The sequence below is a fragment of the Aotus nancymaae genome, unplaced genomic scaffold (genome assembly GCF_030222135.1).
Source record: "Aotus nancymaae isolate 86718 unplaced genomic scaffold, 86718_ANA_hifiasm-v0.15.2.pri h1tg000079l, whole genome shotgun sequence".
In the NCBI taxonomy this organism is placed as follows: Eukaryota; Metazoa; Chordata; class Mammalia; order Primates; family Aotidae; genus Aotus; species Aotus nancymaae.
This window is the reverse complement of record NW_026988494.1, coordinates 517,335-541,563: the sequence shown is the minus strand read 5'-3', so window position 1 is coordinate 541,563 and position 24,229 is coordinate 517,335. Positions and strand designations below refer to the sequence as shown.

General features: G+C 44.3%; 2 protein-coding genes across 2 annotated transcripts; one reads left to right on the top strand and one right to left on the bottom strand.

The window, feature by feature from the left end:
- Positions 1–39: 39 nt before the first annotated feature.
- On the top strand, positions 40–16,955 carry HTRA4 (HtrA serine peptidase 4). Its single transcript, XM_012476080.3, has 9 exons — positions 40–783; positions 1,077–1,176; positions 2,602–2,806; positions 4,134–4,328; positions 5,414–5,446; positions 7,544–7,658; positions 8,386–8,443; positions 8,822–8,917; positions 14,426–16,955. Exons 1-9 carry the CDS (start codon positions 279–281, stop codon positions 14,586–14,588), a joined length of 1,470 nt encoding a protein of 489 aa, XP_012331503.2. The 5' UTR covers positions 40–278; the 3' UTR covers positions 14,589–16,955.
- On the bottom strand, positions 15,277–23,859 carry TM2D2 (TM2 domain containing 2). Its single transcript, XM_012476077.3, has 4 exons — positions 23,537–23,859; positions 22,649–22,736; positions 20,301–20,416; positions 15,277–18,294 (listed from the first exon to the last, which is right to left on the bottom strand). Exons 1-4 carry the CDS (start codon positions 23,761–23,763, stop codon positions 18,081–18,083), a joined length of 645 nt encoding a protein of 214 aa, XP_012331500.1. The 5' UTR covers positions 23,764–23,859; the 3' UTR covers positions 15,277–18,080.
- Between the last annotated feature and the right edge of the window lie 370 nt (positions 23,860–24,229).

The following is a 24,229-nucleotide window of genomic DNA, read 5'->3' as shown; positions in this document are numbered from 1 at the left end:
ACCTTTGGGTGGGTAAGCTTTCTTATCAGTCTGCCCCCATGGTTGGTTTTAGGGATTTCACAAGGTAGGTTCCCACTCCGGGTAGTGCTGGAGACCTTCCCCTCACTGCCTGGGGGAGGACCTGGCTCCGGGTAGGGACGGGGGCGGGTGGTGGGGGATGTACGGGTGTGTATATGGAGAGGTATGCCAGGCTCTGCCCCTTAAAGTTTGGGGGCCAGCGGAGGCGGCGCCGTGGCCGGGAGAAAGTGTGGCTCATTTAGGAGCGTTTGCAGGTCCAGATGAAGTCACTGAAGAGTGGAAACGAGGAAGGAAGGAGGATGATTAGACCTCAGCTGCGGCCTGCTGGGCTGGGACGATGCCTCCTACCGGGGCTGCTGCTGCTCCTGGTGCCCGTCCCCTGGGCCGGGGCTAAGAGGCTACAAGCCCAGCTGGCCTGCCCCGCGGTCTGCCAGCCCACGCGCTGCCCCGCGCTGCCCCGCTGCGCGCTGGGGACCACGCCTGTGTTCGACCTGTGCCGCTGCTGCCGCGTCTGCCCCGCGACCGAGGGTGAAGTCTGCGGCGGGGCGCGGGGCCAGCCGTGTGCCCCGGGGCTGCAGTGCCTCCAGTCGCTGGGCCCCTGGCTGCCCAGCACCTGCGGCTGCCCGATGCTGGGGGCGGCTGTGTGCGGCAGCGACAGACGCACCTACCCCAGCCTGTGCGCGCTCCGGGCGAACAACCGCGCCGCGCGCCGCCGGGGCGAGGTCCCGGCGGTGCCCGTGCAGTGGGGGGACTGCAGGAATACAGGTGAGCCGCGGGGGGCGCGCGCCCTCGGGACGCTTTCTAACTCTGGAGGAGCGTATAGATACAAGACCTCACTGCGACCGCACAGTTCGCGTGGGATCCGTCATTTGCCTCCTGGATTCGACCCCTCACTGTTCCCGATTTCCTTTCTTACTTAACAGGGGCTCTTTACCGGCTGCTGCGTGGTTTCTCCCCATGCACGTTTTGAACACTGTCTTGCCTTTAACGTTTTCCCAACCAGCATAGCAGGTCTGGTTCCCTCGAGGCGTACCCTTGAGCCGGTATTTTTTTTATAGGGACCAGGAGCGCAGGCCCGCTCAGGAGCAGTTACAACTTCATCGCCCCGGTGGTGGAGAAGGTGGCGCCATCGGTGGTTCACTTGCAGCTGTGGCGCAGGTAAAGGGGGAGGAGGAAGACCTCCACTGGCCCAGCTAGTGGTTCCTGGGTGCCCACCTGCTCCAGGTCCTTCTCAAGCGTCATTTAATCCCAAAAAACCGCTGTGAGGAAACTGAGACGCAAAGAGGTTGAATAACCTGTTCAAGGTCATTTAACGAGCAGAGGCACACGGATGCTGACTTCCAAACCCGAGCTCCCCCTGCTCCCTTCGGTGGCTGGGGCTTTTCCCCCCTCCTCGCACAGACAAAATTAAAGGTCAGATATAAGAGCTAGTAGGCATTTTCTTTTCTTTTTTTGAGACAAGGTCTTGCTATGTCTCCGAGGCTGAATTGCAGTGACAGATCACGGCTCAAGTAATCTTCCCAGCTCAGCCTCTGGGGTAACTGGGACTACAGGCTTTGCCACCACACCCAGCTAATATTTGTATTTTTTGTACAGATAGGGTTTTGTTAAGTTGCCCAGGCTGGTCTCGAACTCCTGGGCCCAAATGATCTGCCACCTTGGCCTCCCAAGGTGCTGGGATTATGGGTGTGAGCCACCGCACCCAGCTTAGCAGGCATTTTGGTCGTGATCTTGCTCAGCTCCCACTTTGCATGCAAGGAAATCCAGACCCAGAGTGCAGGGTTAATTTGTCCTACCTCATGTGGCCAGCTGCTGGTGGACACTAAGCCAGAATCAGAGCCCTTTGATTCTCTCCTGCCAGGGTCCTTGATACTGTGGTAGAAGTCTCACTTTTGCCTGTAGTATTAGCATTAGGTTCAGCCTTTTTGTAGCAGAGAACCCATGGGTTTCTACACTAACCAGCTCTGAAGAAGCAGTGTCCCTGGAAAAGGAGAGCTAGAGCCAGCTCTCAACCATGCTCACAAGAGATGGCGGGGTCCATGACATGCATAACTAATACATAGAGAAAATTTACACATAGCCAGGGAAAAGTGAAATGTCTGAGAAAACTGTGATGGAAGGCCAGGCATGGTGGCTCACTCCTGTAATCCCAGCACTTTGGGAGGCGGAGGTGGGTCGATCACCTGAGGTCAGGAGTTTGAGACCAGCCTGGCCAACATGGTAAAACCCTGTCTCTACTAAAAATACAAAAATTTCTTCTGATTGTGGTTTTGAAAAAAAGAAAAGAAAAGAAAATACAAAAATTAGCTGGGTGTGGTGGTGCATGCCTGCAATCCCAGCTACTTGGAAGGCTGAGGCAGGAGAATTGCTTGAATCTGGGAGGTGGAGGTTGCAGTGAGCCAAAATCTTGCCACTGCACTCCAGCATGGGCAACAGAGCAAGATTCTGTCTAAAACACAAAACAAAACAAAACTTTGATGGAGGTATGTTTAATAAGAGTGAAGTTCTCCTGACTCTCAGATTATATGGCTGTATCCACTCCCTTTCTTGCCCTCTGTTGACACTGTTGTCTTGTGGAGACAGGTTACTTCCCGGCAGCAAGCCTGTTCCTGTGTACAGTGGCTCTGGGTTCATAGTGTCTGAGGACGGGCTCATTATTACCAATGCCCATGTTGTCATGAACCAGCAGGGGATTGAGGTGGAGCTTCAGAGTGGGGCCCACTATGAAGCCAGTATCAAGGATATTGACCTTAAATTGGATCTTGCGGTGATTAAGATTGAACCGAATGTGAGTATTTCAGGGCTGAGTCAGAATCTGCATATTTGGGCATTTTTATCTATTTGCTGATATCTTCTGCCCCACTACACTCTCACACCACATCTCTTCTGTCGAGTATATGCTTTTCTCTGGTTTCTTTCTGTTCTTTACTACCTCTTTTATTTGCTTCCATGCCTGTCTGTATATCCCTATCCCTATTTCTCCCTTTCTTTCTTTTTTTCTCTTTCTTTCCCTCCCTCCCTTCCTTCTTTCCTTCCTTCCTTCCTTTTTTCTTTCTTTCTTTCTCTCTTTCCTTCATTCCTTCCTTCCTCCCTTCCTTTTTTTTGGTGAGACAGTCTCCCTCTGTCACCCAGGCTGGAGTGCAGTGGCTCAATCTCAGCTCACTGCAACCTATACCTCCTGGGTTCAAGTGATTCTTCTGCCTCAGCCTCCTGAATAGCTGGGATTACATGCACCCATGACCACACCTGGCTAATTTTTGTGCTTTTAATAAAGATGGGGTTTTACTATGTTGGCCAGGCTGGTCTTGAGCTCCTGACCTCAAGTGATCCACCTGCCTCGGCCTCCCAAAGTGCTGGGATTACAGGGGTGAACCACTGCGCCTGGCCTCCTAACTGTTTCTATGAACTATTAAGCAGTCCTTTTTTTTTTTTTTTTCCCTCCTTCAACTCCTTCTTCAACAGATGCTGCTTCAGGGAAAATTATCTCTCTACCTGTCTTAGGATATCAGAAATTACTGCAATGGACTCAAAGCTGCTAAGGAATACTTTGAAGTCCTTGCTACACATAGTACTGGTGGTCTGCACACCAGATATATCCACATGGTGTCTGAGAGCTTTTTAGAAATTCAGAATCTCAACCTTCAGCCAGATAGATGCGCTGACTCAGAATCTGCATTTACATAACATCCCTAGGTGATTTGCATGCACATTACAGTGTGAGAAGTGTTGCCCTGGGTGATCTCCTTTCTGTTTGTGGCTTATCACTTTGACTGTTAAGATTTGAGCTGGAATGATGCTGAATAAATTGCTAATGTCAGTTTATGTTCATCAGTGACTTCACTGGCTGTTTACTAATAGTAATTTCTACAAAGTAATTATTTTCGATCTTAGAAATGATTCTAGTTATCTTAACAATTGAGAGCTTCACAGTAGTCGGACTTTGAGGAAGAAGTAGAAGGCAGTCATAGAAACTGTATGAGTGAGTGCTTCTCAGGTGGTAAGGGCCAAGGTGATAGACACAGCGTCATATATGTGTTAGACACACACATTGGTCAATTCTGATCTTGATTTCTTTACACTTTCTGTCCTCCTCATCCCTGTTTGGCCACATGCAGGCTGACCTTCCTGTACTGTTGCTTGGAAGATCATCTGACCTTCGGGCTGGAGAGTTTGTGGTGGCTTTGGGCAGCCCTTTTTCTCTGCAGAAGACAGCTACTGCAGGAATTGTCAGCACCACCCAGCGAGGGGGCAAAGAACTGGGGATAGAGAATTCAGATATGGACTACATCCAGACTGATGCCATAGTTAATGTAAGTCACTTAGGACAGAGGTGCCCAACCCTTGGGCAGGGGACCGGTACAAGTCCATGGCCTGTTAGGAACTGGGCCATGCAGCAGGAGGTGAGCCACAGGCGAATAAGCATTACCACCTGAGCTCCACCTCCTGTCACATCAGCAGCGGCATTAGATTCTCACAGGAGCACAAACCCTATTGTGAACTGCGCATGTGAGGGATCTAGGTTTCATGTTTCTTAAGACAATCTAACTCATGCCTGATCATCTGAGGTGGAACAGTTTCATCCCAAACTACCCCTCCATCCATGGAAAAATTGTCTTCCACAAAGCCGGTCCCTGTGCCAAAAAGTTTGAGGATCGCTGACTTAGGAGGCCTATCCTCAGGTCATACGATATTGGCAGTTCAGTGAGAAGAAAATGTCAGAGTGACCCCTTTGGTCTTTTGGGGATGTCCAGGTTTGGTTAAATCACTGTGGGAGGAATAGAATGCCACTTTGTTAAGAGTCCAGCCTGTCTGATGTGATCACTGGCATCCGTGCTATTGGGTGGTCTGTTGTGGAGGTCATCCTTCCTGTAAGAAGGTGGGGGTTCCTTGGTGGGGCAGGGTGGCTTACGGCTGTAATCCCAACATTTTGGGAGGCTGAGGCGGGCAGATCATGAGGTCAGCAGTTCAAGACCAGCCTGGTCAACATGGTGAAACCCCGTCTATACTAAAAATGCAAAAAAATTAGCTGGGTGTGGTAGCACAGACCTGTAATCCCAGCTATTCAGGAGGCTGAGGCAGGAGAATTGCTTGAACCTGGGAGGTGGAGGTTGCAGTGAGCTGAGATCGCGCCACTGCACTTTAGTCTGGGTGACAGGGTGAGACTCCATCTCAAAAGAAAAAAAAAAAAGAGAGAGAAGGTGGTGGTCCCACTGCTGTTGTTCTTTACCTATGCTGACTTCAGTATTGGTGATGATAGGGGCACAATTTTGCCAGCGTGGGGGGAAAGGAGCTTACTATAGTGGGCTGCTTTTGGTAAATTGGGAGTTATGTATAAAGAACAAGGGGAAATGTATTCATTGGCTTCACTGATGTCTTTTTCAAATTCTGCTTTTAGCAAGGGAATTCTGGTGGTCCTCTGGTGAACTTGGTAAGTGGCCACTTTCCTTGTTGCTCCATGTTTCTTCTTAACTTTCAGACACTTTATTAATTCCAGGCCAGGGATGGTGGCTCACCCCTGTAATCCCAGCACATTTGGGAGGATTGCTTGGGGCCAGGAGTTCGAGACTAGCCTGGGCAACATAGCAAGGCACTATGCCTACAAAAACAGAAAAAAATGTCTTTACATATTCCATGATGCAGACTTGGGTGCTACTCTTGTGTAGAGAGCTGTGGAATGGTGCTTTTCTGTTTTTGGACCGTAAGTCAATGGTTAGAAAAAAATTCAAGATTGTTATCCTGGTGTGTGATCTCATCCCACTGAGAACACCAGGGTTCCAGCTCCAGCTTCCTTTGAAATTTTTCTCTTCTTCATGCTTTCTGGTTTCATTGGCTAGTTACCAAAAGCTCTGGAATTTATTTATTTATTTATTTACTAGAGATGAGGTCTCACTATGTTGTCCAGGCTGGTCTCGAACCCCTGAGCTCAAGTGATCTCCTCCCGCCTTGGCCTCCCAAAGTGCTAGGATTACAGGCGTAAGCCACCACTCCATGCCAAAAGCCCTGGATATTAAACCCAGACTTATGCCAAATGACTGGCTGTGCTATGAAATGTAGCTCCTTGAAGGTCCCCTGATGCTGAATATGAAGAACTGTCTCTCATTTAAAAATACTAATTATGTAATGTCCAAGTTTTTAGTCTTGACCTCTTGACCTGCTTATAGGTGAGAGAAAAGCCACAACCAGCACTCCTGACTGCAAGTGAGCTGCCTGCCTCAGCCTCCCAAATACATTGCTCTGTCATGTATTCTTAAATTGTATTCTGTGTCCCTAGTGGAAATACCAGGGTTTCCAGTTGCTCAAATACATGTGAAAACCTAAGAGAGTGCAATGGTGTTTGACATACAGCTTGTGATCATCTTTTCTGAGTCCCTTTGCACTGATTGCTTTTGGTTCCTGTTTAAATATTACATTTGCTTTTAGAATGAATAGTATGCAAAATGATGGTTTTTTTTTAATTCATAGCATTGCACGTAATTTTTATTTGTTTTGTTTCTGCCTTCTCCATTAGACAATGAGTTTACTAGAGGATTGATGAAATGCAGAATTTCAGGCCACACCCCAGACCTACTGAATTACAATCTGTAGTTTAATACAACCAGAAATCTCTTTTCTGGCCAGGTGCGGTGGCTCACTCTTGTAATCCCACCACTTTGAGAGGCTGAGGCGGGTGGATCATCTGAAGTTAGGTGTTCAAAACCAGCCTGGCCAACATCGTGAAACCTGTTTCCACTAAAAATACAAAAAAAAAAAAAAAAAAAAAAATAGCTGGGTGTGGTGGCACGTGCCTGTAATCCGAGGTACTTGGGAGGCTGAGGCAGGAGAATCGCTTGAATCTGGGAGGCAGGGGTTACAATGAGCCGAGATTGCACTAATGCACTCCAGCCTAGGCAACACAGCAAGACTCCATCTCAAAATAAATAAATAAATAAACAAAAAAGAAATCTCTTTTCTATCCTTTCCCATTACCTAAAAAAGGCTGAAGGAAGATGAGGTACATAAAGAGGAAAATATTTTCTACCTCATACCTTTAGCTTAGCAGAGCTTTGTTCTCTCAGGTCAATTTCATCAATTCTTCTGAATAGTTTCAATGCAGTGTTGCTGACAATCCCACAGCTTTTTACCTTTTCCATGTTTATTTTTAGTTTCAGTTAAATAATTAAAAAGGCAAATACTCCTTGTCCTTCTACCTGTGTCAAAATACAAACCGTGGCTCACTTTCAAAGTCAATGTAACTTACTAAAGAAAAAAATAAGCTCAAGATTTAAAAATATCCTCAGCATCCTTGATCCTTTGGCAGTGAAAAGAAGGTAACTTCTGTGCATGTGCAGTTACCCTTTGCTGTTCCATCACACTATTTGCCTTAAAAAGGAACATCCATTGCTCTCTTTTGAAGATGTGCAAAGTTCATCTCGGCCTTGTTTTTTGACCCTAAGTAACTAGCTTCACTCCTTCCTCTGCTGGTTCTGGTCTTGCACTCTTCAGTTTGCAAAACTTCATGACTGAATGATGTCCCCTCCCTTGCCAGGATGGTGATGTGATTGGCATCAATACATTGAGGATAACTGATGGAATCTCCTTTGCAGTTCCTTCAGATCGAGTTAGGGAGTTCTTGGCAGAATACCATGAGCGCCAGTTGAAAGGTAAAGCAAATTGGGGTTTTTTGCGGGACTCTCCTCTTGTGCTTTTCAGAAACACTCGATCTTTTGTGGTGACAGCCATTTTTTTTTTTTTCCCCGAGACAGACTCTTGCTCTTGTCACCTTGGTTGGAGTGCAGTGGCACAATCTTGGTTTACTGCAACCTCTGCCTTCTGGGTTCAAGCAATTCTCTTGCCTCAGCCTCCTGAGTAGCTGGGACTACAGGCACCCACCACCACGCCCAGCTAATTTTTGTATTTTTAGTGAAGATGGGGTTTCACTATGTTGGCCAGGCTAGTCTTGAACTCCTGACCTCTAGTGATTCACCTGCCTCAGATTCCCAAAGTGCTGGAATTACAGGCGTGAGCCACCTCGCCCAGCCCGGAGACAGCCATCTGAATCCTGTAGACGACTGGGTCACTCATTTGTACTCAGCTTCTATAATGGTGATTCAGGCAGCAATATTGCAGGACTAGGCACAAGCCAAGCATGAGTTGTACCCAGAAATATTTGGACTGAACTAATGTGGAAATGAAACCCAGGGCTGGAGGTAGAGAGCTGGGTGGGAGGAGTATAAGTGCTAATGACAGAGGTTCCCTGAAGCCTGTGTTTCATGCAGTAACCTGAAAGGACAGCTATGATGGCAAAGAGATCCTGGAACGTGGGTGTCTTTTAAACTGTGCTAACAGGAAAGAGGTTTTGTTGTAACACATCATAACTTTCCTTTCCAGGAAAAGCGTTTTTACAGAAGAAATATCTGGGTCTGCAAATGCTGCCCCTCACTATGCCGTAAGCCTGTGTTTGAATATGTCTGGGTTGTTTTTCAGAGGCAAAAACTGTAGCTGCAGAGTCTTAGCAGAAAAGCTGAGCCACGTGGACCACACTCTTGTGACCCCAGTCTCAGGGTTATGTATCTGCCTCTGCCTGTGTCAGCACTGACTATACATAGTTTATTTCACTGTGGCTCTATTTTATAATGTCCAGTGGTTCTAGACTTTGGCATAAAGGCTCAGCCTGCACCCCCAGGCTGATTAGAATGATTGTGATTAGCTCCGTGGAGTCTTCCTAGACCCTTGTGAACCTTGAGCAGAACAGACTCCTACTGAGAGTTCCAGGCTTTTACCAGGGCTAATTCATTGTGTTTCCTAATCTTCTCACTTCCCTTAGCCTTATTCAAGAAATGAAAATGCGCGATCCAGCTTTCCCCAATGTGAGTTCTGGGGTTTATGTATGTAAAGTGATCGAAGGAACATCTGCTGAAAGGTAAGAGAAGGGCAGGCCTTTGTCGTCTACCTTTGCTGTTTCTAGATGTGTGCCGTGGTAAAATGCTTGGGGGGAATATAGACTTGGTCTGACCGATACAGTGGCCACTACCCACATGTAGTATGTACTGGACACATGAAATGTGGCCGGTGTGACTGAGGAACTGAATTTTGAATTAAATTGTTTAATTTAAATTAAAAAACCCAGGCCAGGCTCAGTGGCTCACACCTATAATCTCAGCACTTTGGTAGGCCAAGGTGGGTGGATCATCTGAGATCAGGAGTTTGAGACCATCCTGGCCAACCTAGTGAAATCTCGTCTCTACTAAAAATACAAAAGTTAATGGGCGTGCTCAAACACAAAATATTTTTCTGTGAAATGTTTTGGAAGAACTGCATTTCACTTTAATTACTGCATTGTATACGATATTATCAGCTGGGAGCAATGGCTCACGCCCGTAATCCCAGGACTTTTGGAGGCCAAGATGGGCGGAACATTTGAAGTCAGGAGTTCAAGACCAGCCTGACCAACATAATGAAACCCCATCTCTACTAAAAATACAAAAAATTAGCTTGGTGTGGTGGTGCATGCCTGTAGTCCCAGCTATTTGGGAGGCTGAGGCAGAATTTATTGAAACCGGAGGCAGAGGTTGCAGTGAACTGAGAACACACCACAGCACTCCAGCCTGGGCAACAGAGCGAGACTCTGTCTCAAAAAAAAAAAGATACCATCATTGTGTAATAGCATATTGGGGGTATGTTGTTTCAAGTGGATTTCGAAGACATAGGAAACAGAGTGTAAAATACCTATTAACAATTTTTAAAATATCATGTTACAATGATAATATTTTGGATATGTAATATTAAATAAGATATATTATTAAAATTAATTTCATCTGTTTAAAATTTTTTAAAAATGTGGCTACAAGGAAAATTTAAAATTACATATGTAGCTTGCGTTATTGTCTATAGGACAGGGCTGATGTAGACTTGGGTAATTATAAAGGCCTTTTTTGTATTTTGGGAGGGAGGTGGTTCTCTATAGTCTAAGAAGAGCTCATGTTATGAGTTAATAGCATAAGTTTCAATAAGTTTGGCTAGGAATTCCCAACCCACTCTTTCAATATGAATAGTCATTACTTAATAACTATTAAGTGTTTAGTACCTATTAGGTACTAGTAACTATTAACTATTCCTTAACAGGTATTTTTTTTGTTTTTTTGAGACAGAGTCTCACTCTTGTCCCTCAGGCTGGTGTGTAATGGTGTGATCTCAGCTCACTGCAACCTCTGCCTTCCAGGTTAAAGTGATTCTCCTGCCTCGGCGCCCCGAATAGCTGATATTACAGGCACCCACCACCACACCTGGTTAATTTTTGTATTTTTATTAGAGACAGGGTTTCACCATGTTGGCCAGGCTGGTCTCCAACTCCTGACCTTAAGTGATCCACCTGCCTTGGCCTCCCAAAGTGCTGGGATTACAGATGTGAGTCATCGCAGCAGGCTTATTAATAGTTATTATTAAGAATGGGAAGAATTTAAAGTGTTAAAAGTTTGAGAACATGCTTTAGGTTTTGATTTATTTTTTTTCTTGAGATGGAGTTTCGCTCTTGTCACCTAGGCTGGAATGCAATGGTGCAATCTTGGCTCACTGCACCCTCCGCACCCTGGGTTCATGGGATTCTCCTGCCTCAGCCTCCCAAGTAGCTGCCATTTCAGTTGTCGGCCACCACACCCAGCTAATTTTTGTATTTATAGTAGAGACAGGGTTTCACCATGTTGGTCAGGCTGGTCTCTAACTCCTGACCTCAGGTGATCCACCCGCCTTGGCCTCCCAAAGTGCTGGGATTACTGGTGTGAGCCACCCCACCCAGCCATATTTTAGGTATTTGAAAATATATTTTTCAGCCGGGCATGCTGGCTTTCCCCTGTAATCCTAGCACTTTGCAAGGCTGAGGTGGGAGGATTACTGGAGCCTGGGAATTCAAGACCAGCCTGGGCAACAAAGTGAAACCTTTTCTCTACAAAAAATAAAAATTAGGCCTGGTGCAGTGACTCGCGCCTGTAATCCCAGCACTTTGGGAGGCCGAGGTAGGCAGATCACTTGAGGTCAGGAGTTTGAGACCAGCCTGGCCGACAGTGAAACCCCATCCCTTCATAAAAAGTATAAAAATTAGTGTGGTAGTGCATGCCTGTAATCCCAGCTACTTGGTAGGCTGAGGTCATAGAATCGCTTGAACCTGGGTGGTGAGGCTGCAGTGAGCTGGCATCATGCCACTGTACTACAGCCTGGACAACAAAGCAAGACTTGCTTTCAAAAAAAAAAAATACAAAAATTAGCTGGGCACGGTGGCTTGCACCTATGGTCCCAGTTACTCAGGGAGATTGAGATGGGAGGATCACCTGAGTCTGGGCTGTAATGAGCTGTGATCATGCCACTGCACTCCAGCCTGGGCAACAGTGAGACCATGTCTCAAAAACAAAACAAAAACCAAACAAACAAAAAAGAAACTACACCAAAACCCTACAAAACCCACATTTTTCTTCAAATACTGAATGACAGTATCAGAGGCTAGGACTAAGACCTGTGTAATGAAGCAAAGGCTAGAACAGCTTCCAAAACAAGGTTCTCCAGCTGGTTTCACTGTTGTTTCAAAACATTTCATATGAAGTACTGAGGGAAGAGGTGGCTTGTCCTACAAATACCATTCTCCTGGGCCTCTCTTTTGTACTTCTTCATTACGCTTTTCTCACTGTTTTTATTTTTCAGGAGCTCAGGAATCTGTTTAGATTATGGCACCACTTTCACTGGGACTTTCCCCCTAGTGAAATCAGAGAGCACTAACTGTTCAGCATAGCTGTCATAAGTCTCATGTCACTAAATTTGGGTTGTCCCTGGCTTCTCTGGACTTTCCTCATTCCTGCTCTGCTCCACTCTTCTTCCACCTCCTTAAAGTTCTAGGTTCAAGGCCAAAGCTATTTCTTTTCTTTTTTTTTTTTGAGACGGAGTTTCATGCTTGTTGCCCAGGCTGGAGTGCAATGGTGTGATCTAGGCTCACCACAACCTCTGCCTCCCACGTTCAAGGGATTCTCCTGCCTCAGTTTTTGAGTAGCTGGGATTACAGGCATGTGCCAGCATGCCTGGCTAATTTTGTATTTTTAGTAGAGATGGAGTTTCTCCATGTTGGTCAGGCTGGTCTTGAACTCCCGACCTCAGGTGATCCACCTGCCTTGGCCTCCCAAACTGCTGTGATTGCAGGCGTGAGCCACCGCGCCCGGCCCAGCCAAAGTTATTTCTTTCAGCTAAGTCCTTGCTACTCAGAATGTGGTCTGTAGACCAGCATCATTAGCTCAGCGGGGGCTTGTTGGAAAGGCAGAATCACAGGTCCCACTTTTGATCCACTGAATCAGAATCTGTATGCTTAACAGGATTCCTAGGTGATTCATATGTATGTGAAAACTAGTGCTGGAAGTTGCTGATGATAAACAGAAATTGGGGCTGGGCATGGTGGCTTATGCCTGTAAATACTAGAACTTTGGGAGGCTGATGCGGGAGGATCATTTGGAACCAGGAGTTCGAGACCAGCCTGGGCAATATAGTGAGACCCTGTTTCTAAAAATACATAAATAAATAAAAGAAAATCAGCTGGGTGTGGTGGCATGTGCCTGTAGTCCCAACTACTCGGGAGGCTGAGGCAGGAGGATCATGTGAGCCCAGGATTTTAAGGCTGCAGTGAGCCATGACTGCTCCACCGTACTGGTTAAGAGAGTGAGAGCCTGTCTCAAAATAAACAAATCCATTCTTTCTGGCTTTCACCCACTTATACCTAATAATAATGATAATTACACCATTAACATTTTTACTATATCTCAGGCACTATTTGAAGTGTTTTATTTTTGCTTTTTTTTTTTTTTTTGAGACTGAGTTTCGCTCTTGTTGCCCCAGCTGGAGTGCAATGGCCTGATCTCGGCTCACTGCAACCTCCACCTCCCAGGTTCAAGTGATTCTCCTGCCTCAGTTTCCCAAGTATCTGGGATTACATGCCCAGCTAAGTATTGTACTTTCATTAGAGGCGAGGTTTCACTGTGTTGGCCAGGCTAATCTTGAACTCCTGACCTCAGGTGATCCTCCCAAAGTGCTGGGATTACAGGAATAAGCCACAGCTCCAGGCCTATTGAAGTGTTTTATACACCTGTTTGTGCTACCAAGTTTTATGATATAGGTATTATTTTACAGAGGAAGCAGTTGTGGCATGTTAATTAGAGGTTAATTAACTTGTAGAACACAGTAAATTAGAGAGCAAAGAGCAGGGATGTGGGCCCTGGCTTACCCCTTCTATTATCCTGCTTTTGTGGCTGCTTTTTTGTTTCTGAGAGGCAGAGTGATTAGTGGCAAGAAGATAGGTTCCCAAGTCTGATGAAATCCCGCTTTAGCCTCTCACAAGTTGCGTGACGTTTTTTGTCTGGGATTTCATCAGACTTCATTTGTCCTGTCTGAGCCATAGTTCCTCATATTTGGTGCATAGTAAGTTATTAGTAATAATTTGTGGGTTTTTCTCTTTTCTGACTCATAGAACTAGTATGAATTAAGTAAGTTCTCTGTAGGTTCTTTCTTTGTACTTACTGGTCTCAAGTCGTCCTCCTAAACGGTCCTTTTCTAAGGTATTTCTTGCTTTTGGTTCTATGCTTAAGCTTCTCTTCACATCCTCCTGCTTTAAACTTCCTCTTTTTAAACTCCACATATCTTGATGATCAAACCATATTATCATTCTTCCTTGAGCTTCCCATTTCTGTTAAATGCTGTCTCCTGGAGTCATCTGCTCTTCCTTTTTCATCCTATTTTCACCTTTAAGACAAATCACTGGCATGGCTATCTCTGTATTGTAGTGTTTTTATTTGGAGCTGGTTTTTGCTTCTAGAATATATAGTCTATGTGAAACAATTACGTTGAAGACAATAAAGTCACAACTTTGAGGAAAAGGAGTTAGACTCAGAAGTTGCTGGGTTTTTGATTTACTGGAAGCAGAATTCCTATAATGCAGCTCAGCATCCTTCCCAGCTCCATAAATTTGCGAGGAAGATGGGCAAGTGAGTGGGCTGCCAGAATCAAACTGATCAGGGTTTAAGTGTCTGGGAGAAAACATATCACTTCTTGGGCTTTTCACTTTGGCTGCTGGGGCTGGGAGTATGTTTGAAGTTCACAGAGGTCAGGGATTGATAGAAATTAAAAGCTGAACTCCTTATTCCAAACCAACTTCTAAAAATGGGAGGAATAAACTTCTTACATGATTCCAATAGGAAATTAATTTTGTAAAGGTAAATAAGACAGTTGTCCTCCAGGTGACTTTTTTGCAGCGTATTTTAGAATAGCCTTAAGATTTGGAAGCAGATTTTTGTACGCTCAATGCCAGCAAAGTAGTGTCATTAAGACAGACATATTAAACTATAGATGGGGATAAGTAAAATTCTTCTTAGAGTTTCATGGTCTTTTTTTTTCCTCCCTCTCTCAGCTCTGGATTGAGACGCCACGATGTAATTGTCAACATAAATGGGAAACCTGTTACTACCACAACCGATGTTGTTGAAGCTCTTGACAGTGATTCCCTTTCCATGGTTGTTCTCCGGGGAAGAAGTAATTTGTTCCTGACAGTCACACCTGAAATAATCAATTAAACACCTTGCTTTAAAGTGGGCTTATCTAAAAAAAAAAAAACCGTTATATTACCTGGTTTGTATGAAGATGTGCCAAACATGCAGTTTTTGGATCTTTTTCTTATGAAGAAAAATGGATGGTATCAACCCAAAGGCCCATCAGTGACAGACTGGATAAAGAAATGTGGTACATATACACCATGGAATACTATGCTACCATGAAAAGGAACAGTACTCTGTAGGAACATGGATGGAGCTGTCCTTAGCAAACTAACACAAGAACAGAAAACCAAATACTGCATGTTCTCACTTATAAGTGGGAGCTGAACAATGAGAACATATAAACATAGGGAGGAGAACAACACATACTGGGTCCTGGCAGGGGGTAGAGCGGAGAGAGGGAAAGGGAGAGCATTAGGAAAAATAGCTAATGCATGCTGAGCTTAACACTCAGGTGATGGGTTGATAGGTACAGCAAACCACCATGGCACACGTTTACTTATATAACAAACCTGCACATCCTGCACATGCACCGCAGAACTTAAAATAAAAATAAACAAAGAAAAATGGTCTCTTATGAAATTACAATTAAAAAAGGAAAATGGAGTTTTAAACACATACATACATTCAGGGATATTAGGTTGGGGTATTATACTGTTGCTAAGATGTCTGACTATGCCAAGTGAGAGAAGAACATAGTGCCAGGAAGTCTGGGGGAACTGATAACATTTTATTAAAGATAAGAAACAACTAAAAAACAGGCAGTTTCTAATTTAACCTTGAAAGAAGGACACGGTAGTATTTTAAACCTTCTATATAGCCACAAACTAGATATAATACACACATATATAAATAGAGTTATCTACCAAAATGTAAGAAACAACCTGAATAAAGTGCAAAGGCAATCATCAATCAATTTTTAAGTAATACTCCTTTAGTGCATCAGGTTTTCAGGTTGTATCACATTTGGCCAGGTTTGTGGGTAGATGGAGAATGGGTGTTACTAAGAAGTCAAATGGAAACCGGTAACTTTGGATTGTCACACAGGAATATTGATGATTCTGAAATTAAATTACCACTCTAGCAGTAAGAACAACTTTTGTCTCCAGCAGCTTTTCTGACTGTGACAAGGGCATCTTTAGTAGTTTCCAGTCTTTTAGCCTTTTAACCAAGCTCTTCCCCTGGCAACATAAATGACTTCAAGTCTTGGAGCTGCCAAAGTTTTTCTTTCTTGAGACAAAAAGTCTTGCTCTTGTCATCCAGGCTGGAGTGCAGGGGCAGCATCTCAGCTCACTGCAACTTCTGCCTCCTGGGTTCAAGTGATTCTCCTACCTCAGCCTCCTGAGTAGCTGGGATTACAGGTGCCTGCCATCACACCTGGCTAATTTTGTGTTTTTACTAGAGGAGTCTCAACATGTTGGCTAGGCTGGTCTCAAACTCCTGACCTTAAGGGATCCACCTGCTTCAGTCTCCCAATGTACAGGGATTACAGGCTTGAGCCACTGTGCTGGGAACAAAGTTACTTATTTTTTAAAGAAAAAACAACTTCCGATGGGCTTATGAATATTGTTAGGTTAGAAAAAAGTGTGAAATGAGGCAGAACTTGATAAGGTTTAAAGTAGCATCTTATTTTGGGTAATAATATTATAATTTGTTTATATTTTTCAGACTTCTCTTGTAAGTTGAGTATTTTTTAAAAAATATATGGCATCCTTGAACTCTCTGAAACTCTTTTATTTGTATAAATTTATGGGGTACAAGTATGATTTTGTTTCATGCGTAAATTGTATAGATGAACTCCCTTAAGTTCTAAGTAAATTCTGTGTATGTGCATTTTTCTGGGGAGCGGGTCTAGTTTCTGCATGACCCATAAAATTTTAATAAACACTGACTTAGGGTATAGAGATTATGAATTAAAAGTTTACCAATTGTTGCATTATAAGCAAGGTTAAGGTCAGTGTGGTGAACTTGCAAGATAAAATAGGCTCATCTGTTTTAATTTTTTATACAAAATTGCCACATTTAATAATGTAAGAACAGTGATTATGTTCATCAGGATGATAAAGCAAGAAATTCTTAGGAAAGCTACAAAATGATAGAATGTATCCAGGGAAGTTAACCGTGATATCTAGTCTTAAAGTCAATTATTATGAGGTAAACTTCGAGTGAGGTCTACTTTATTTCTAGAATTTGTAAGTTATTCTGAGTAACAGGCTCTTTCACTGACTTGGCCACATTGCCCACGTTTGATTTTTATTTTTTAAAAATAAAGACAGGGTTTCACCATGTTGGTCAGGCTGGTCTTGAACTCCCAACCTCAGGTGATCCGCCTGCCTTGGCCTCCAAAGTGCTTGGATTACAGGCGTGAGCCACCACGCCTGGCCTCCGCCTTTGATTTTATATTTAATAGTTCTATTCAACTTGGATTGCAAAGGATGGGAACTGAGTTTTTAAAACCACTTACAGTTTGGAACATCTCCTTTCATTCTTGGTGATTTGGGAATACAAAAGTGTGGCTGTATCTCTGACTGCTGCAGCACACAGGGAGAGCTTTAGCATCGTGCTTCTTTTGAGAATGTGCTCAGTTTCTCTTTGCTCTCATAAATCACGTCCCAATTTAGCAGAAGTATATTTTTCTTTTCGAAGCCACAAGGCTCCTTACTTTATCTCACCTAATCACAAAGAATAGTTTTACAGAAACTTGTAGGAAATCTTATTCCCATGGGCTGGTAAATGCAAATTTATAACATGGGCTGGTAAATGATGATTTTTGGATTGGACAATTCTGCCAGGAGGAGTAGCTCAACTCACATGTCTGATGCTGCTGGCTTTCAAAACATAATTGGAATGAAGAAATTATTGTGCTGCATATACTGCCTCTGGAACATAATGGAGACACAAGAGAGCTTAATAGGGTGGTTCATTTCAAATGACTAGATTTCTGCAAAACAGATATAATTTTGAGTTTACTCCCCATACTGAAAATACTCATACAGTACTCCAGGTTGGCAAAATTTATTCTGCATTTAGATTCAGAAAGTCAGACTTTCAGTGTGTATTACATTCCATGGCCACTTCCACTTCTGCTGAAGATTTTCATTGTTCAGCTTCAAATCTCCTTGCAGGAAGACTCAGGCTCACAAAAGGAATGTGGATATAAATACTCACTTGGCTCAACTTGTTAAATCCACTTGCTCCGAAGGACTGAACATATAGCAGTGTACAGAAAGGAAGACTCTGGAAACTTATCCACAGCTTATAAACTCGTCACTATCCTTTATGTTTTGTGCACGAGCAAATTTGATTCCCACAACACTTTTTGCTTGTCATTTCTAGTCTGTAAGGTAAAATCTGGGTTGAAATTCCGAAGTCCAAAGAAGCCTTCTTAACCAAAACCTCAAAAGAGGGAAAATAACATCAGGTCTGATATCAAAGAAGAGTTTTGAGCCTGTAGAGATGAATTCAGAAGACAGAGCTTTCACCTGCCTCCCTGGGCCTTGATGGCAGCTCCTTTTAGTAAACAGTGCACCAGTTGCTGCCATCACTTGGCATCAGCCCTCCAGTAATTAGCAAGATAAGGTCAACAAACCACCAAATCCCAAGTCCTCCAAGTGTCAACAGCTTCCCTACTGCAGTGCCAGTGTGTCCCAAGCAGAATCGATCCACGCCAAAACATCCCAGGAAGAAGGAGTAGAGTAAGGTGGTTATGAAGTAATGTCCGGTATACCTAGGTGAAAGGAACAAAAAGGAAGATGTCTGATTGCACAAAAATTTAAACTCTTAAAGATTAGTGAATTTAACATAAGTGATGAGAAGGTGCAGTGGACCCTCTATGGCCTTTTACCCTCCATTTTGTTTTCTTTTATGATATGGTCAGTGAGGTGAGAGGCTCAGGAAAAACCAAAGTTTATTATATTCATAGGTCCTAGAGACAGGAGGCACATGATGTTATACAGGGCTACCTGGCAAAGATACCTGGGGGGGAGGTTGAAAGAAACAAGGGGAAGGTTTTAGGTCACTATCTTCCTTAGGGTTTCTGTAGGAAAGGCAAGTCTGGGCAGGGCAAATAGTTTAGAATTGGCTAGTTTGAATAACTTCAGCAGGCTCTAAGGTATAGGAGTGGTCCCTGGTTGCCTGACACTTGGCCCTGAGAAGATTAAGGCAAAAGAATATTATTTACTGGGGTGAATAGGCCAGAAACAGAAGATATGCATCTGAACTAGTTTGCATATCAAAGGCATGCTCCCTGTTGGGCCCTTTGCTATCTCCAAGAAATGACTAGCTTCAGTAAAGGCAGTCTCCTCACAGCCAGAAAGGTTTTTAAGATGTCAAAAGTCACAACATAAAACAATTTAAAAAACTTTTTGACCAAGTCGTGGTGGTTCATGTCTATAATCCCAGCACTTTGGGAGGCCAAGGAAGGAGGAGCATTTGAGCCCAGGAGTTCCAGGTCAACCTAGGCAACACAGCAAGACCCTGTCTCTAAAAAAAAAAAAAAAAACCAAAAACCAGTAATAATTAGCCAGCTGTGGTAGACTATGCCTGTAGTTCCAGCTAATCAGGAGGCTGAGGTGGGAGGATTGCGTGAGCCCAGGAGGTTGAGGCTGCTATGAACCACGTTTGTGTCACTACGCTCCAGCCTGGGAAACAGAAAAGACCCCATCTCTAAAAATATATATATATATTTTTTATAATATACCCTCTTCACCCTTATTTTACTCTCCTTTAAGAATCTCTAGTTTGTAGAGGGTCTCAATAGAATACTTGCTAAGATATGGAGATCTCTAAGAACAAATACCGACTTACAGAGCTGGACTGGACAAGAAGTCATCAAGCACATTTACACAACTGGCACCATGGTAGGAGGAGGTCTGGGCTCCCATCCTGCTCTGCAGAGGGTCTCTTCCTGAGACTCAGCTGGCTTCCTGCGTGTAGTTCTCTAAGGAAGCCCTGTCCTTAAATGAACACTGGATCTTCATATACTCTTTCCTGTTGTTTTGTGGCAGCTAAAAGCAAGGACTTCTTCATAAGGCTCTGCCTTTATACACTGTGCTGACATAGCTGTGGTTACTCTAATATTACTCATCATAGCCATAGACTCTTTCAGTTAGCAAACTGTATAAGGCAATTCTGTGTCTTCAAGCAAAATTTACAGAAATGACTTTGATCCTTTACCTTTAAGATAAACTGATTTTCAGAGTGTGGAGCCCACACTTTTTATAATAAAACCTTTATTCCTGAAATACTAAGGTAATTTGCACAAGATTTATCCCTATCGTTGGAATTTTGGGGCTAGATCATATGGCCCAAATTTTGTAGCTGAGGGATAAACTGAGTGCTCAAAGGCACTTAGCTAGTTAGAGAAAGAGACAGTTAGCACTTACCTTCTGGTCTCAAGGCCAGAGTCCTCTCTACCATAAACATACTGCTTCTGTCAATGAATTATGCACAATGGTAGCCACAGTCCCTCTTTGGTGCTTAAAAATAGTCATACCAAAAAATAACAATGAGCTGAGCAGAGTGGCATGTGCCTGTTGTCTCAGATACTCAGGAGGCTGAGGCAGGAGGACTGCTTCAGTCCAGGAGGGCCAGGCTGCAGTAAGCCGTGACTGCACCACTGCACCCCAGCCTGGGCAACAGAGTAAGATTCTGTCTCTTTAAAAAAAAAAAAGACAAGGAAAATGGCTCTACCTCCAACCAAGTACAAACTACACCATTTAAAGTAACGCTTACTTTATACAAGGTTTATTTTCTCGTAGGAAGGTCCTAGGACTGGCACACTCAATTCCATCTAGGGCGCGGCACTGGACTGAAGTGTGTTCCACATCGCTGTAGGCCTGACCGCCGAACTGTGGAATAGCAACCAAGACCAAAATCAACTCACCAGAGCAACTGACACAAACATATATCTTTTTTTTTTTTTTAAATGAGAGAGTCTCCCTCTGTTGCCCAGGCTGGAGTGCAGTGGTGAGATTTTGGCTCACTGCAACCTCCGTCTCCCCAGTTCAAGCGATTCTCCTGCCTCAGTCTCTCAAGTAGCTGGGACTACAGGCGCACACCACCTTGCCCAGCTAATTTTTGTATTTTTAGTAGAGATGGTGTTTCACCATGTTGGCCAGGATGGTCTCGATCTCCTGACCTCGTGACCTGCCTGCCTCAGCCTCCCAAAGTGCTGGGATTACAGGCATGAGCCACCGCGCCCGACCACAAACATATATCTGTATATTCACTAATAAAAGCTGCCTCAGGACTACAATTATTCCAACAAGGTTGATGTACAGCTGTGCTCAAGGGCAAGGAATTTAGTGACATACTTCATGTGATTTTAGATGAGTCCATATTAAATGTACATTGTTTTAAATAAACTGCTTTTCTCTTCATGACTGACTTTTTCAACAATACAGTTAAAAAAAAAAACAACCCAAACACGTTCAATGTCATTAAAGGCCACTTAGAAAAGATGCACGCAATGCTTTACTCATTCTCATATTTACAGGAAAAAAGAGCATATAACTGAGCATTTGGGAGTGGGTATTTAAAAAGTCACTGCCTATTAGAGGTCTCTTTTATATCTATTATAAATGAATAGAATTAGGAAAAAACTGAGGAGATTATCTGACTCAGGACTCTATTTAGGTCATAAATGTGTATTACCTGATATCTATGGGACATCTGTAAGTTTAAATTTCAGCCAAAAATTTCAGAACTGGACCTCTTACCCTCTTGCCATTGCTTGACTGAATTCTAGCCGAGAAATCACAGATACTCATTTTTTACTAGGACCTTATATCAGTGCTTATTACTATGTTCATCAGCGAGTTCCTCAAAGGGAAGGGATTAGGAAGTAAGAATGCTTACAGGATAAACTCAATTTTTAATTAAAATGGGCAAAAGTGATTTCTATACAATATTAACTCAAACTTTTATCAATAATTATCAACAGAGTTAAGATTTCATTGTCTTAAAAAATATTTCTCTATATATGATTTCAGTAAGAGTTACCTTTTTAGTCTTATTACTGTCAGGTTTATTCCTCTGTGTCTGAATTTTTTTTTTTTTTTTGAGATGGACTCTCGCTCTGTCGCTAGGCTAGAGTGCAGTGCTGTGATCTTGGCTCACTGCAACCTCTGCCTCTTGGGTTCAAGTGATTCTCCTGCCTCAGCCTCCCAAGTAGCTGGGATTATAGGCACAGGCCACCACACTCGGTGAATTTTTTTTTTTTTTTTGTATTTTTAGTCGAGGTGGGTTTTCACCATGTTGGCCAGGATGGCCTCGATCTCCTGACCTGGTGATCCGCCTGCCTCAGCCTCCCAATGTGCTGGGATTACAGCGATGAGCCACCATGCCCGTCCCCTGTGTCTGATTTAGTACAAAAAATGCTTTCCCATCATCCTCTTAACACCTGACCGAGTTTTGACTTGCATTATGAAGCATAATAGGATGGTGAGTCCATGGTGGGGAGAAGATATATAAGCTTCATTATTTTTTTTGGAGATTGATTAGGAATGTACACCCAGCTTTAGGGATGTTATTAATGGAACTTAATAGTTTTTTTTCCATTCCAAGAAGCCACTGTTAACCAACGGCTTCCCCTGGAATGCTTTGGTGTCCTACAAAGACATACTGATAGACCCTATCTATCTCCTAAGGACATGGTGGAACCTGCTTGCCTGGAGAAAAGAGAAGCTCTGCCCCAGATACATGTGTAACAAAGATACTGCCCAATCCATCATCAGCGTTGGAAAGTGCATAGATTTTCTTCTGCTCTTTCAGGAAAGGTGCGTGCCTTGAAGGGCAGCCAGGGGTGACATTTTAGTTTCAAAATCTGTCAATGGCCAAAGGAACCAAAGACAGGTTGGTCTTTGCACCTGGGGTGGTTTTGGCACCGAGAGTGCTCCTTCATGAGGAAACCAAATGTCTTGTTCAGTCACTGACCTTGGCCATGCTGGAAATTTCCGGTAACAGTCTTTCTGATGAAATTCTTCAAAAAACTTTGTACCTCTTATACTTTTATGTAACAGCATTAGATATTACTATTTCTTTATGGAAGGGTTTGCTCTTAAAACAAAACAAAAACTCACCTTGAGACAACCATAACCAAGTTCCTGGGATGCAGTTGCATTTCCAACATGATCCACTGGGTCTTCACATTCTATAAATTCATCAGGTCTGTAATTCACCAGTAAGATCATGATCATCGTCATCATACAGTATTTGCAAATTACTGTTTGCATCACGTAATCAAAAAAGGCAAAAGACATTTCTTCACCAAATTTTCTAGGGTTCAGTTTCGCTCTGCTGACCCCTTTCCAAGCCAATTAAACTGAAGCACAGCAGGTCAAATGGACAGCCACCCAAATGAACCTTTTGTTGGAGAAGGGAGGTGTTTCTGCTCCTATTTCTATAAGGATTCTGCTTCTGACATGGTTTCATCTCTTCAGTAGGCAACCACAAGATTTTGGGGGCAAAATTTAAGCCAAAGGATTCTCAGTCCTTTCTGCATTTCTCAAATGCCTTTTCTGGTTTGATCAAAAAGAGAGGTTAAAAAATGGCGTGATTCTGCAACGGTAAGGATATTGATTGCTTTAAAAAATGCCTTGTAGGCAGAGAAAAGTCATTTACTTCATTTATGCTTTATTCAGTACTAACACCGATTCAACCAATACTCTTCTTGGGCTAAAGGGCGCAGGGCAGAGAAAGCACAACCTCACGCCCTTCTTCCAGAGGCTATATGTTACTCCTTCCCAGTTCTCCTCTTTCGGGATCCCAAAGACTCTGCCACTGACACACAAGAGTTTTCCCTGCATGGGTAGTGAACCTGGGTCACGATATTTGCCTCCCGAATGTTGAACACTGGGTTCTCCGCGGGGCAGGGTCTGAAAAAACGCAGCCTCCCCTCCACCCCACCTTCCCCCAATACCCATATATCCCTGGCACACCCTCCACGTCCACCCGCCTCGACCACTTACAGGTACGAGCAGAGGATGACCGGAGACTGGGGGTCGCCATATTCCCAGCTCGCAGCACCCGCGGGGCCCTCCGGGTGAGCGGCGCCAGCGGATGTGAGCTCAGGCTCGGCGGTCGCATTTTGCGAGTGGCTCCGAGACACACAATGCAGGAGAAGTAAATTCCCCAGCAGCAAAGCTGCCTGGCCACACAGAAGTAAGTAACTCACCGGGCAACCACCCAGCACCATTTTCCCGGGCCCTGGAGCGTAGACCCGGCCACAACCACAACCCCAGGCGGGCAGCACAGACCCAATCACTGCGTGGTCAGGCCTTTCCTTGTAGCCCGGCTCGCGTAGCCCCGCCAAACAGCCAATGGACGCGCAACTCGACGCTCCGCCCATCTCCGCCAACCAACAGAAAAAGCCGAGCAGATGGGCGGGGCTGCACCGCCCTCCACTTCTGCTTCTCGATTTCTCTTCTGGGTTTCACACTCCTCCTTCTTTTCCGCCGAATGCGTCCTCCAATCGGATCCGTCGACCCCCATGGTGGGCGTACCCGGGAGCCGAAGGGGCGGGGCGGATATGACTGGCGGGCCGACTAGTGCGGGTGGCCGCGGCGGGTTTAGAAAACCTATTCTTGCGCCGGGGACTGGATTTTTCCCTACGTCAGCGCAGCGAGGCGATGTCGAGAGCGAGCTCGGATCGAGGGCTGAGT

Coding starts and splice junctions, on each gene's coding strand:
- HTRA4 (XM_012476080.3), top strand. CDS start 279: ATGAAGTCACTGAAGAGTGGAAACGAGGAAGGAAGGAGGATGATTAGA. Junction 4,329..5,413: donor AGACTGATGCCATAGTTAAT/GTAAGTCACTTA, acceptor TTCTGCTTTTAG/CAAGGGAATTCTGGTGGTCC. Junction 5,447..7,543: donor GTGGTCCTCTGGTGAACTTG/GTAAGTGGCCAC, acceptor CTCCCTTGCCAG/GATGGTGATGTGATTGGCAT.
- TM2D2 (XM_012476077.3), bottom strand. CDS start 23,763: ATGGTGCTGGGTGGTTGCCCGGTGAGTTACTTACTTCTGTGTGGCCAG. Junction 22,737..23,536: donor GTCATCCTCTGCTCGTACCT/GTAAGTGGTCGA, acceptor GGTGAATTACAG/ACCTGATGAATTTATAGAAT. Junction 20,417..22,648: donor TTGGTTATGGTTGTCTCAAG/GTGAGTTTTTGT, acceptor GCTATTCCACAG/TTCGGCGGTCAGGCCTACAG.